Source organism: Lipotes vexillifer, unplaced genomic scaffold (assembly GCF_000442215.2).
Source record: "Lipotes vexillifer unplaced genomic scaffold, Lipotes_vexillifer_v1.1 scaffold472, whole genome shotgun sequence".
Taxonomy (NCBI): domain Eukaryota; kingdom Metazoa; phylum Chordata; class Mammalia; order Artiodactyla; family Lipotidae; genus Lipotes; species Lipotes vexillifer.
The window spans coordinates 3,212,854-3,226,536 of record NW_006797698.1 but is presented as its reverse complement, the minus strand read 5'-3'; the positions used below and the strand labels follow the sequence as shown (position 1 = coordinate 3,226,536).

At 36.5% G+C, this 13,683-nt stretch overlaps 1 protein-coding gene across 7 annotated transcripts in view; it reads right to left on the bottom strand.

Moving 5' to 3' along the window:
- The window catches only part of EZH2 (enhancer of zeste 2 polycomb repressive complex 2 subunit), a 64,316-nt gene that overhangs the window by 25,174 nt on the left and 25,459 nt on the right, over window positions 1–13,683 (bottom strand). For 3 of the 7 annotated variants that reach the window (XM_007469862.1, XM_007469864.1, XM_007469861.1), the window contains 2 exons: window positions 13,401–13,502; window positions 1,916–2,032 (listed from right to left, as the gene is read on the bottom strand). In XM_007469862.1, the coding sequence (XP_007469924.1) occupies window positions 1,916–2,032; window positions 13,401–13,502 (219 nt within the window). Of the gene's footprint in view, window positions 1–1,915; window positions 2,033–13,373; window positions 13,503–13,683 lie in introns of all 7 variants that reach the window. The other 4 variants (XM_007469859.1, XM_007469860.1, XM_007469863.1 and 1 more) reach the window with 2 other exon arrangements.

Sequence of the window (13,683 nt, the reverse complement as noted above, 5' to 3'; positions counted from 1 at the left end):
GAAAAAAAAAAAAAAAAAAAAAAGACATGAATTTTCTGAAGTCCATATCTAAATATGGAGACTAAAACAAGGATAGGTCTAAGTCTTAAGGGGCCTTTGAACAAGGTATTGGTTTAAAATAGAATTTCAGAAAGATAATTCTGATAAACAGAATGGACTGGCTAAGACTGACGGGAGGACATGGCAACTATGTCAAGTGTGAGGTGCCTACCGCTTCTCGGCCTTTTGGCTAAGATCAAATGTCAAGTGTGAGATGCCTTAGGCTGGCCCATGATCGACAGGGAGGAATACGCTGGCAAAAGGCCGTGACACACACACGAAACTGTCACGTAGGAGCAGGCAGGAAACAGGAAGAAAAGGGAAATTTTTCAAATTATTCCTACATAACAAATTTAGGATAACTGCAGAGTTCTTAAAGATAATGGTACCTTAGACAAACAAGGAAAAGGGAAACTGGGAGAAAAAGTGCATATGGGGTATAAAATGAAAATTTAGATGTTAATGTATTTATTGCTCTGTTCAGGGTCAAACTTATATACAACTAATGAGTCTAGCTGCCATCACACCTCACCTGCACTAATCCCATTTAAACTGGGAGAGTTATTTTGGACACAAGCCAAAATGAAATGACAATTGGCTATTTTGTCTTCCCAATTATAGCCATATAACCTTTGCACCTCAAAATATATCCTAGCCATAATAAAGATAGCTTGCCTGACCTAGCTTTCATCACCAGCAAAACCCATGGATGATTCATAATATTTATTGACACCTTTGGAGGGGGAGATAAATTAGGAGTTTGGGGTTAACATATACACATTACTATATATAAAATAAACAACAAGGACCTACTGTACAGCACAAGGAACTATAGTCAATATCTTGTAATAACCTATAATGGAAAAGAATCTGAAACAATCACTTTGCTGTATGCCTGAAACTAACACAACAGTATAAATTGACTATACTTCAATTTTTTTTAATGGTTTAAAAAAAAGAAGTAAAATTTATTGACAACTTTAAATACTATATGCTTTCAGAATTACAGTCTGTGAAAATATGAACCCTCCCAGAAGCTCCTGCAACATGATTCTCAAACAAAATGTTTCTGAATAAAGCCTTAAATGCACAAAAATACACAATGGCAAAAGAGAATCTGAAGTTTGCCTTTAAGCCTCCACTGCAAAATTTTTTAAGAGCAAAGTTACTGAAGCCATTAGAAACATCTATTTATTTAAAAATCTAGCAGGTAATTCTCTAAAGTAGGCTCACCAAGGACTTCCATCAACACCGTAATAGCCCTATTATTTTATATACCAACTAAGTAATAAAACTATGTATTTTTAATTTAACAACACAAGTCAAGAATGCATACTCAAATTTCTCTTGTTCCATCCTCCTTCATCCTACTTCTATAAAGAATTAAATACTGGCATTTCATTACAAAAGCTATTGTGCCAATGTTATCTGTGGAAAAGTGCTTAACCTTGCCCTGAGAATATTTCATAGTGTACATTATCATTTAATAACATGCTGCCTAAAATTGTTTTAAATAATACGTTCTCAATTAACAAAACCTCAAAGTCAGCCTGAGATTACAGGATACTAACATCTTCAAGGATAAGAACTAGAAGCTTCTTCATTTAAATATATTTTTAATCGCAGGTACGGCTTTTGCTTAATACTTTTCCTTTGGAGAATATTTTAACTAGAAAGGACTAAGAAAAGAGCAACATCAACACTGAAAAGGCTTAAAAATACATATATTAATTGGTTTAAAAAATTACTCTAAGTACTCCCATTTCCATAGCTATTTTTACTTATACTATCTTAACTCACCTTGACAAGAAAATTATCTATGCTTTTTTATTTAAAAGAAGTGATTACCAAATAAGAAGACACATTATTTACATACCATGAAATTCTGCTGTAGAGGAGACCAAGAATACATTATGGGCACTGAAGCAACTGCGTTCAGAGTCTTTAACGGGATGACTTGTGCTGGAAAATCCAAGTCACTGGTCACCGAACACTAGAACAGAAACAAATAAAATTGACTCGTAAGAATAAAAGGACAACCTGAAGCTGTAGGCATCATATTATAAAGAGATGCTGCCTACTTACAGCATTTTGAAAAAGAAATTTCTTTACTGAGACGGTAAGTTCATAAAAACCAGAAAGGATTCTCTCCTCTCTTTTACTTAGTGATAGAAAAAGCTTCAGATTTTGCAAATTTTCAAAACCTTCCAACCCTTTCCATACTTACCAGTATCAATAAGAATCAAATATTATATTTAGGTTGGCCTCAGATTAACTGCTCCTTGCTTTCACTATAAATTTTCTACCTCACTGCTTAATTTCATTTATATCTCATCCACATGGAAATAAATATATATATATATATATATATATATATATATATATATATATATATATACACACACACACACCAAATATGCCACTTAAATCTTACTTAATAAGAATACAGAAACTTGTTAGGTTAACCTTTCTTACCTTTACCTTCCCTTTTTAAAAACCCAAGTGTCATTTGCTGATATTATCAGATGATGCACAAATATTAAAGGTAATAGACCTGAATTTCAATCACAACGAAATGGATTCAAATCAATTCTGCAGAAGTGTAATCTCTAAATTATTAACAATAATAGCTAATGTTATTAAGCACTTCCTATGTGCTAGGCACTATTTTAAACACTTACATGTCTTATATTTAGTGCTCATAACAGCGCTGTATGATGGGGACTATTCTTAGCGCTCATTTTACAGGTGAGAAAACTAAGATAGAGAAAGGATACGTAACTGGCCCAAAGTCATACACTGTTAGGGCTAGAATTTAAACCCAGAACGTCTGACTCTGGAGCCCCTGCTCTTACCCACTACACATATTGTCATGATACCACATTTCTGTACATTTCTCATACCGGTTAAGTAAATATATCTCCCTGAAATACCATATTTCATCCAATCTACGATGACATCAATTTCAAAGCACACCATTATCTTCTGTATCATTAAGAAAATAATGTTGCCAATTAAACTATAACACAATGCTTTCTTATCACAGTGATTCTAAGATGCATGCCATTTTCAGATGTTAAAACGTTAAAAAGTTTGCATCTTTGACTTGATGAAATACGGTAAAGATCTGTGCCCAAATACCACAGCACTCTCCATCCTGTCTAGGAATCCAGCTTTTCTTAAAAGAGTACCGTTACCCAATTATCAGGTCTCCAGAGCCTTCTCAAAACACCCTGGACAAATAATCCATGAAAATAGAGCAAAAAGAAGTAGAATTGAAGTAGTAAAATGAAAGCAAAAAAGTCATGTCTGTACAACACACATAATTATTCAATGTTTCATTGTTATTTAAGAGGACTTAAAAATCGCGGGTCTAGATTTGGTGAAATCAGAGTGGAAGTCTTTGGCATCCAGGCCCACCTGGCCCTCAGCACTTCCTCAGGCCAGGGGGATAATCTTCCAATAGTCACAGTCACCGCAGCACAAAAATAGTTCCTTCCTCAGTGGAAGTGAAGGTTTAAAGATAGAGTAGTTAGGAAGAACTGTGACAGTGATTAATCCATTAATTTGCTTTCCAAAGGGGCAAAGATTAAAGATAATACTAGAAAGCTCATAGCTCAAGTAAATAAGAAGGTGTGAACAGTTTACTAAAACTCCAGAACCCGCAATCTTTCCCTGTTTCCTTCTTTGGCCTCTGATGCAATTCCTCATCCATCCGTCCAATAATAACAGCAGTTAACATTTATTGAGCACGTACTATGTTGCAGGCACTGTGCTAAGTGCTTTATGTACATTTTCTTAACCACTTCTCATCTTAGCCTTTGGCATCACGATTTCACAAAATAAGGAGGAGACTGAGGTTCAGAGAGGTTAAATAACTTGCCTAGTCAGAAAGGTAGTAAATTACCAAGCCAGGATGGAAGCCTAAGTCTGATTCCAACACCCACAAGCTTCATGCCTATGCTCTAGTTCTCACCCTGAGATGCCTGTGCAATGGGTGCTGTGCAAGAGAGACACCCAACAGTGTCACAGGGCATCTCCTCCCCCAGCATCTGCCTCTTGTCCTATTCCTACCACATCTTCATTCCTTCTTCTTAAGTTACGTAACCAGGTCACTCTGGGGCAAGGAGTGGTTATAACTACGGAATAAAGTGCTATTATGCACTACCCAGTGATTTTAAATACAAAATAATTTCATTTCTTGCAAAACAATTAAACTGGAGTTTTTGATTTTTGTTTTACACATGGTGGAGGTAAATTAATTCTGTGATTTTAATTCTGAAGACTGGTCCCCTTTAAAGCCTGGGGGATGAGGGGGAGCGGCTGCTTCTCCAACTCTGACTTATTCACCTGCTTTAATATCTAAATCCAAGGTCATACTTATGGGAGGACTGCTGAATATCCTATTCAACTACCAAACAGGAGGAACGCTGGCTCTGCTCCACCTGTTTGCTCTAGTGACAGAGAAAATGCTCTGAGTCTACTGAACGAGGTCAGCTGACTTTTCCGTTAACAGAAAGAACTTAGAGAAGCACAGAAAATAAGACAGCAAAGGCTGCAGCGCTAAGTACTATCTCCAACCCCACACCTGCCATACCCCCATGACCCATCACCTCAATTCTGAGTCATAAAAGTGTCACCAAGGGGCTGGAAATAAGCTCTCAAAGCGGCTGTGGCAGAGTGTGGTTTTACCTCTGTCTCTCAACAATACTCAGCACAGTGTCTCAAAAAAGAGTAGGCACTCAAAAAATGTTTCTGGAATGAACCAACTGCATTTGCTGATTTTTCCCTAATGGAGACTTCGACTTCAATTTATTTTTAAAGCTAAGAGAACACCTATTTAGCAAATTGAAGGTCTATACCCACCTCATTATCTATGTAGTAGCTCTAGAAACCTACCCCATTCTTTAACTATTAACCTTAACTAATAACCATATCCCTTTCATTTATGAAATAATATTCAAATGCAAAAGCATTTGTTGGTAAAACAAGTTTGGGAATTCTTATTTATTGACTTATAGGAAAATTACTCAAAAATCCCAGTTACTTACCAGTAACTTTTTTTCTTTGAAAATGTATCATCCTTGACACTTTATATTATTGTCTCATATCACTCAGAGCACTGAATAGGATTTTGACCTCATGGGTCTCCACAGCATTTTACCTGATCAGTCATATGTCTTGGACTCAGGAACTCACTAGGAGACCAATATCAACAAATTAAATTCTCTAATTCTAGTTCCAACTTGAGGATCACACAAGGAAGTTGTTGTAGGTAATCCATCATTGATGGTAAAGAAAGAAAACAACTATATTAGTTACCAAGGATGCTACATTTTCAGAGAAACACAGCTTACTGGTAAGTAACCAGGTTCCTCTGAGGATGGATAGACTTACATCAACCAGCTGGTACAATAGGCGACTGTGTGGCTGGACCACTGGGAGCTGGAGAGGGAAGTCAAGCCAAAAATAGTAGTTGTAGGAGTACACAACCAAACTGAGACTCTTGGCAGAAGGCTGGTTCCAAGTAAAAACTGTGTTATGGAAAATCGTAGAGGGAAGAGCAGGTGAATGGCCTGCAGGGAAGGGAAAGAAATTAACACACCCTACTATGTGCCAAGCACTGTGCTAGAGACTTTACCAAAGTTAACTTCTTTAAAATTCACCACTACCCTAGGAGGTAGGTATGACTCCCCATCTTACAGTGGGACATCCCAAAGGGCAACAGTCATAGCCATCCGGTCTCTCAACAATCTTTAACATTAGAAGGGTTATGTCCGACTTCCATATAGTAGGGGGAAAAAATACACTCAGTTAGCCAAGTTAAAAATATTCTTGGATCCTGGTTGGTCCATTTAATTCAAGCCAGAGACACAATGAACTGGTGATGTTGTCTAATATCCTTTAGCTTTTCCGAGTAAAAACAATAAGGAACTGTCTCACATCTAAGGTGTATGAAAGAAAGCATCAGCTGCCACCCAACTCTAGGGAAAAGCTGAGGATTTCTGAAACTACCCATATTCTTCAAGATTTGAGTAGAGAAAAGATGACACACCAAGTTTTAAACTAGCTAGGCCTTCTGGTGAGAATGACAGTGTACATAACTTAATTTCAGACTGCTTTTATGTGAAGTAAATACTGAAGAAAAAACTGCAACGAGGTAAGTATCAGGTCTGGGTCAAGAAAAGCTCATAGTAGAAGTGAGTTCCTAACTCACTCAGGATGATTAGATCCTAACTCAGGATGATTAGGAGAAGGGTGGTTAAGGAGAGGGTCAGAAATAAAACATCCTGATCAGATCTTGACACAGGCACATTTAATTAAAGCAGCTAATCAAGGGCGCTGGAGCTACGGAATACAAGAGTGGTTCATGCCAGACTGTAAATTATTTTCATTTCTGCTGCTGGATATGTATGTTGCAGAGCCGTCCGGACTGGGGGGAACCTCCACCAGCAACACGAGGCTCCTGCCCTGAGCTCACTTAAGAACAACAGAAAGATGCCACCCTATAGGCATCAGTCTGGCACTTCTTCCAGGGCGGGGCGGGGGGGGGGGCATATACAGCATTTCACACAGAACAGGTAACATGTGAAGCACAATTTCAGGAAGTTTGGACCCTTAAAGCTCTTCCCTGCATCCTAGCTTCAGAAGCCTGAGCCCGGGTAAAGAGGTCATAAATCTATAAACCTGGTTAATATAGTAACTATTAAAAACCCAATGCAGTCTGGGTCTGAAGGGGGCTGTTAGGGTAAATCATCTCCTCATAATCTGCAGTTTTGCTAAAATACTGGAGATCAGAAACAGAACAATAGTCACAAGACATAAGTTGGTAAAACTACAAAAACACCCAACACAGCACGTAAAGCACGTAACCAGAGCCATGTTTGTCCATGACATGCAAACTCAAGAACCTAATCCAGTAATAGTCCTGAGAGTGGCAAGTAAGACCATTTCTATCAATGAGAAAAAAAGAAAGTAAACAAAAACTAAGAAGCAGAACGAAGAATAAAGTCATGGTTTCCATCAGCTGTGGCAGCACAGCCGTTGTGAAGCCTCGCTCCCGTGAGTGGACGTGGGGCTGAACGCCACAGAGCAGCAGAGCCACTGGCTAAGGTAAAAAGGCAGGACGGCCACCGGACCATAGTCTCAGAAGCGCGAAGCCCTTGCTCAGGTGCTAAGCCTGCTCCGTGACCACCAATCAGATAGGCCAATTCTGCTGATCTTTGCAAAACAGATTTATAACTGCTCCCCAATTGCTCACGGATTGATCATTTAGTGAATCGTGCTGAAACAACAAAGCCAAATAGAAAAAAAATTGAAAACAAAATTCCCCACTCACTCTTTACACCAAAGGAAATTCCGAATAGGTTAAATGATGTTAAAATATAAAAATGAAAACTAGAAGGAAAGATGGATAATTTATAATCTTGAAGTGGAGAAAGGCTCTGTAAGCCTTAAAGAAACAGGGAAATCAAAAGAAGAAATTCTAATTTGACTACATAAACATTTAAAACTTCTGTATAACCAAAACATCTCAGAAATAACATGAAAATGGGGGGGGGGGAAATCTGCAGAACAGATGATTAAAAACTAGTATTTATAATATACAAAATCATAAGAAAAAGTCCAACCCAATTTTAAAAGATCCAAGACCATAACAGCCAACTCATAAAAGAAATATAAACAAACAATAGGTACTTTAAATTAACTTCACTGATCAACGAAAGGAGAGCAAATTACAGTAATGTTTTACCTATCACACTGACAAAGATTAACATTTTATGTTGGGAATATAGATAAACAGACACCACTATAAACAGTTGGTGAGAGTGTAAATGTAAAACTTCTGGGGGGCAATCTGGTAATAGCTATTAAAAATTTAAATATGCATATCCTCTTGACCTAGTAATACTGTTTCCAGAAACTTTTCCTACAAAATTACTCAAAAGATGCAAAGATGTGTATGAAGGATATTCACTGAAATGCTAACTGCAAAAGGAAAAAATAAAAACCTAAATGTTCATCAATTATGAATAGGGCAATTAATTATGGTAAATCCACAGGACCAAGCACTGTGCATTGTTGAAGATAGTGAAGACCTGGACAGATATAAAGCGATGGCCCCAAAAGGCAGGCATGTTTTATCTGGGAATAACTTTTTAAAATAAAATATATATTACCATTATAATTAACACGTCATAGAAAAAGAAATCTGAGAGAATAAAAGTCACAGGGCTTGGACAACAGGGCCTTTTGCTCCTGTTTCATATATTTCTGTTTTATTTGAATGTTTACAGTTAATATTTTACAATGACCTTTCAATTGAAGAAAAAGATAAAAAAGAAAAGTTTCATTAACCCAACAGATATTCACATTAGCTAGTATTAAAAGTGCCTCATCATCAGTTGCCAAGGTAGCTCATGAAATCTGCCCAACCCTCTCAAAATGGTACTCAAATAATATTCTTTTACAAAATCTAGTAAGAGAAGATAAAACAGAATCCTAAGCAGTGGATTTAAGTCAATCCAAATTATCAAGCTAAATTGTATAGTAGTTCTAGGTCTAATAAAATTTTCTTATTTCTTCAGAGCAATGAACAATTTTTAACATTGCAGACTAGATAAGCATTTCTCTGGGTTTTGGTTCATTCTGTTTGTTTTCAAAACAGCTGTCAAAATTTGGTTTTGCATTTTGAGGACAGACTTGATCTCTGTACTGGTCAATTTAACAATAAATTTTAAAACACAAACTGTATACACAGTGTTCTTGGAGAAAAACAGCAAATTAAACACAACTTCTGGTTTATTTAGTAGTACAAAATAAACATTTGACATTTTTGAAAAGTTCACTTTTTAAACTTAAGATATATAATCGTAAATTTAAAATATGAACTCAAACATCATAAGTGTATGATATATCTTTAAAATATGATAATAATATATAAACTCAAACAACAGAAGTGATCTTTTTTTTACATGGCCTTTTTGGAAAAGCATAAAATGCTTATATTAGCTTCCTTTCAAAAGCAAAGGAACACCTCCTTATGGTCATTTAAGTAATAGTCCATCTATTTCAGCCGAAAGAAAGCCAGAAAGGAAGCAAAGGCTGCCGTGATTTGAAAAAGTGACCCGAGCAGGAAGGACTGGCAGAGTTAACAGAAGATTCAACCAACAGATGGTTAAGAGAGACAAAGAGCAGCAGAAAGCAACTAAGAAACCAGTTTCTTGAGGAACCAAGAAAGGATGGATATGTTCAGACTGAGAGTAAAGACACACACTTGGAAGAACCACTCATCTATGTCTAAGATAGGAGAAAAATGACCCAGCTCCCTGCCACATCTGCTCAAATGCTGGGCAGGACATATTGGTCCTATAATCCTGAAATTCACAAAGGAAAGAAAGCATGTTACTGTGTTGAAAGTTGGGAGTATATTTAAGTAAAGAGCACTACACGTTGGGTACACCAGCATGTTATTTTTTCTTTGTGTATAGTAACTAAATTTCTATTTACAATTAACTGAGTAAAGTGCATTACCACGTCAATAAATAATGCAATCAGGTGTTTACAGGTAAACAAGACAATGTTTTTCTTCTCCTTCAACAAAAATAAGCCCAAATTGCAAACTTACGAAAGAACTTACACATTCTGCATCATGAAAGAAGCCTCTCCCCGCGGAAAAAAATTCATTTGCAAATATCAAATGATAGGTGATGAACTTAAAATTTTAAGATATCAATAGGAAGAGCAAACCTGTACGTACTGCAAAGTCCAAAAGACCTTTAATTCTTCATGAATATGAGGGCTAGGAGGTCCTTCTGATGCTGCTTGTTGTATGTGCTAAACATTCTGAAGAAGCCCCACTTTTCTTACTCTTTCATTAGTAAACAAGACACAGAATCCTTACAAGAACATTACATTCTCCTGGGAATCTAAAAATGCATATTGGCAGGATATTTTTAAATTATTAAACCAATCACACCACTTGCCCAGAAGACAGACATCATTTGAGCAAGCCTCCCTTTCATAGTCATAACACATACAAGTAATAAAAATCTTGATATGAAGAACCAATGAAAGGGAAAAGTGCCTTGTTTTCAGCAAGAAATGGAAAATGTACAGAAAGAAATGCACTAGTGAGAACTACAAGAGTAACTCCTAAACCAGCTTCTTCGTCAAAACTGGAAAAACAGACACATCAAAGAACATGATTACCAATGTGCAGACTTAAGGAAGATAAAGTTCTTTACTGACTGATGAGACAAAGTAATGAATGTCACCTAGAAATAATTTTCTGACAAACAGCCACATATTATGGCAATACGGCATACATCCCTTGGCCTGTATGTATCGTTTCATAACATTTTTAAGCTGAATGCTCCTTAAAAAGATAAACTGAAGAGCAAAGAAAATATATGTAACATATATTACAGTCACTGTCTTCAAGAAGTCAGAAGTATTTTTAAAAAGAGAAAATAGACACATACTCTGTATTAAGATCCTATGGGCAACACGGCTTAGGTTCTGTAACTTCAACACCAAAAAATAAGTACCCACAAGTCTCCTAAAAGCATGCATTAAGGAAACAACAGACTAAAGATGTGGTCTCCAGGTCGACTGCAGGGCTCCTTGATCTCAAGTCAGAATCTACAGCAGTCACTTCATTAGATCAGAAAATAAACTTGTCAGACTTTCTTTACTAAAATAACCTCGATAAAATTGGTCGTTTTAAAACTGAGCTTATCCCCTTCTACAAGTACAGAAGGGAATAAAGTAGAAGACTTGAGTGAATGACTGAAAATTGTCATTGAATCGTCATCATGCTCAAAGGATTTAAACTGAAGACAGCACTTATAAAGGATCAGCTTATAAAAATAAGGACTTAATTAAAACACTGTTACAACAGCACTTCCAAATGTTGAAAGCCATGGACTTTCTAGGTGTTTGGGTCAACAGTGCAGTCCCAAATTCTGCCAAGCCTACAAGCCTATTACTAGGAAAGTCGTTACAAAACAGGCTAACTTATTTATCCTCCTGCTTCTGACCTAGTTGACTCCAACTTTTAAAGCATATAAAAGAAACTGATATATTGCTGGAAATGCTCAAACTGAAGAAAAAATGACAGGGATATAGTCTCATCTGAAAAGTAAGGAGACTAGACAGAGATCATTAAAGTCCTTTCCAGTCCTAAAATTCTATTATTTATTGTGATAACACCAAAAAGCTTATCACAAACTATATAAACCTTCAGCTTCCAAAAGTCAGTGATGATGGTTTTAAAGGGGCCGGGGTGGGGGGGTGGGGGGGTGGGCGGCTAGGAGGAGTAGAAGACGAATCACTTCAAGCAGAATCAGTAATTAAGAGTGGCTCAAAAACAAAAGTGCTTTGACCAGAGTTTCATGCAACAAAACCTGAATTCCTGAGGCTAGGGATTACTTTCCTCCTTTTCCCCTCCTGTTTTGTGAAAATGTTTTTTCTCAACCTGCATGGGGTACTAAGTTTAGAAAAACACTTGTTTCATTAAAATGCTAATTTCTTCTTAACAATTTCTCTCATGAACTCAATAAAAAGTTAGGTATCTTTACATTCAATGACTTTTATCTCCACTTAACAAAATTAAAAGCAAAATGCAATTAGTAAATACTCATTTGAATAAACTGTACTCTTAAATTTAACACCAAAAATTGTATCATGAGCAATTCCGTTGTACATAAATAATGAACTTTAATAATTTCTTAATGTGTCTGAGCAAAGTGTGCTCTTCCAGGCCCATATCAGATCATTAGAGCAAGGAAACTGACTTTAATTCTTCTAAGGCTCAGTTTCCTCACCTGGGAATAAAAAAGTGGTAATACAACCATCACGAAGACAAAATGAGGTAGAGTAGTACCTAGTGCAGTGCCAGAAATCATTACTGATGTTAACTTTTATTATAAATGTAGGCTGGGCTTTCAACAGCATTTTGAGATTTGTAATGGGTGGCAAAATTAAGTATTCCGTGTGTTCCTACTTTATTTCTCCAAATTTCTAAAATGTATCCCTCTGGAGAGAAAAAAAACGAGGTTTCTTTTTCCTTCACTTCAAAATTTCCAAAAGGTCACTTTCAAAAGAATTAGAGGCTCCATCCTGATCCCTTTTGAGAACATTCTGACTGGCATAGAAAAGAATCCCTTTCACCCTTAGTATATTAATTAGTCATTTACCTCTAATGTGTAGGTCCTGACCTGTTGCAGATGACTGGAAGGTGTTAATAACATATAATACATATTAATACAACTGCAAGTCAGAGCTTAAAGAGCTGTCAACTGACAAAATGCATAAATAACTAAGAATCATCCCAAGCCATGTGTCACCATTAAGACCACAACACCATCACTGAAATCACCACTAGGACCGTGTCTGTAGCACAGACTGAGCTACTATAACAGCACTGACCAGTCTCTGAAGCCAGTGCGTCACACAATCTCAACAGGTCTCATAAGACAGCAAATTAGTGCTTAATTATTACAATATCATATAAAAAAATGACTGCTCATTGAAAACATTATTTTAGAACAAATTCCATTGTTTAGATGCCTTCCATGTTTAGACACCTTCCAAGTCAACAATCATCTACTACATGGTATAATCTAAATTTCAAATCACTTTCTTCCCTCTTTTTGCGCCCATGCCCATTCAAATAGCATTCCATATCATATGCCATGTCTTCCTGCATAAAACAGGTACTTAAACAGAAATGCTTTAACCAAAATCCTACTGATTGGTTCTATACTGTGTAAGTTTCTGCCATTTTCTTTTCATCTTGCTGCCACTATGTTTTAACGTGTTATCTCATTATAAAATCTACCATAGATGTATTGCCTTCCTTTGAAAACAGTAATTTTTTGGAGTGATTAAGATCTACCTCATTCGTTCAAAAAAATTCTATTAAAAAAGGAAATTCTGACCTCTCAACCCCAAATTTAAAAATTCTTAGAGAAAGCCTTAGCACTTGGACAAAATGTATAATAAGAAGCTTGTTTACTCCATGAGTATGGATGAAAAAGAACCATTTCTTACAGCATGGCTAATTCATATGAAGGGGGAGGAAAAAAGACAACTGTGCATCAGAAAGCCTTGCTCTAACTTGTGATCTGATGAGGACATCTGAGAGTATTTAAAGTTCATTTTTAATGAACAGTCTTATAAAAATCTAGGAATCAGTTGCACATTAAAGAGAAATAACAATAAAACAAGGGACATCCGAGGTCAATGGCCTCCTCTCGGTAACCAACCAACATTCCAAAAGCAAAAACCAAAATGCACTGATAATTCATACAGCGCGTGAGTTCACCAACCTCCCTGGTCCCGCGCAATGAGCTCACAGAAGTCAGGATGTGCACAGGCTGGATCCTTCGCTGTTTCCATTCTTGGTTTAAGATTTCTGTTCTTTCCAAAATTTTCTGACGATTGGAACTAAACATACTCTTTAAAAAAATGAAGGAGAGGAGAAAAGAAATTGTTCATTGTTAGAAAATTTGTAACATCTCTAATGAAGGTTAAAATTGAGTGATTCCTCAAAAGTATCAGGGACATTCCTTCAAAAGCATATGGATTTTACACTAAACTGTGGTTTCTCACGTTCAAATAATACAAAACCACACCTAT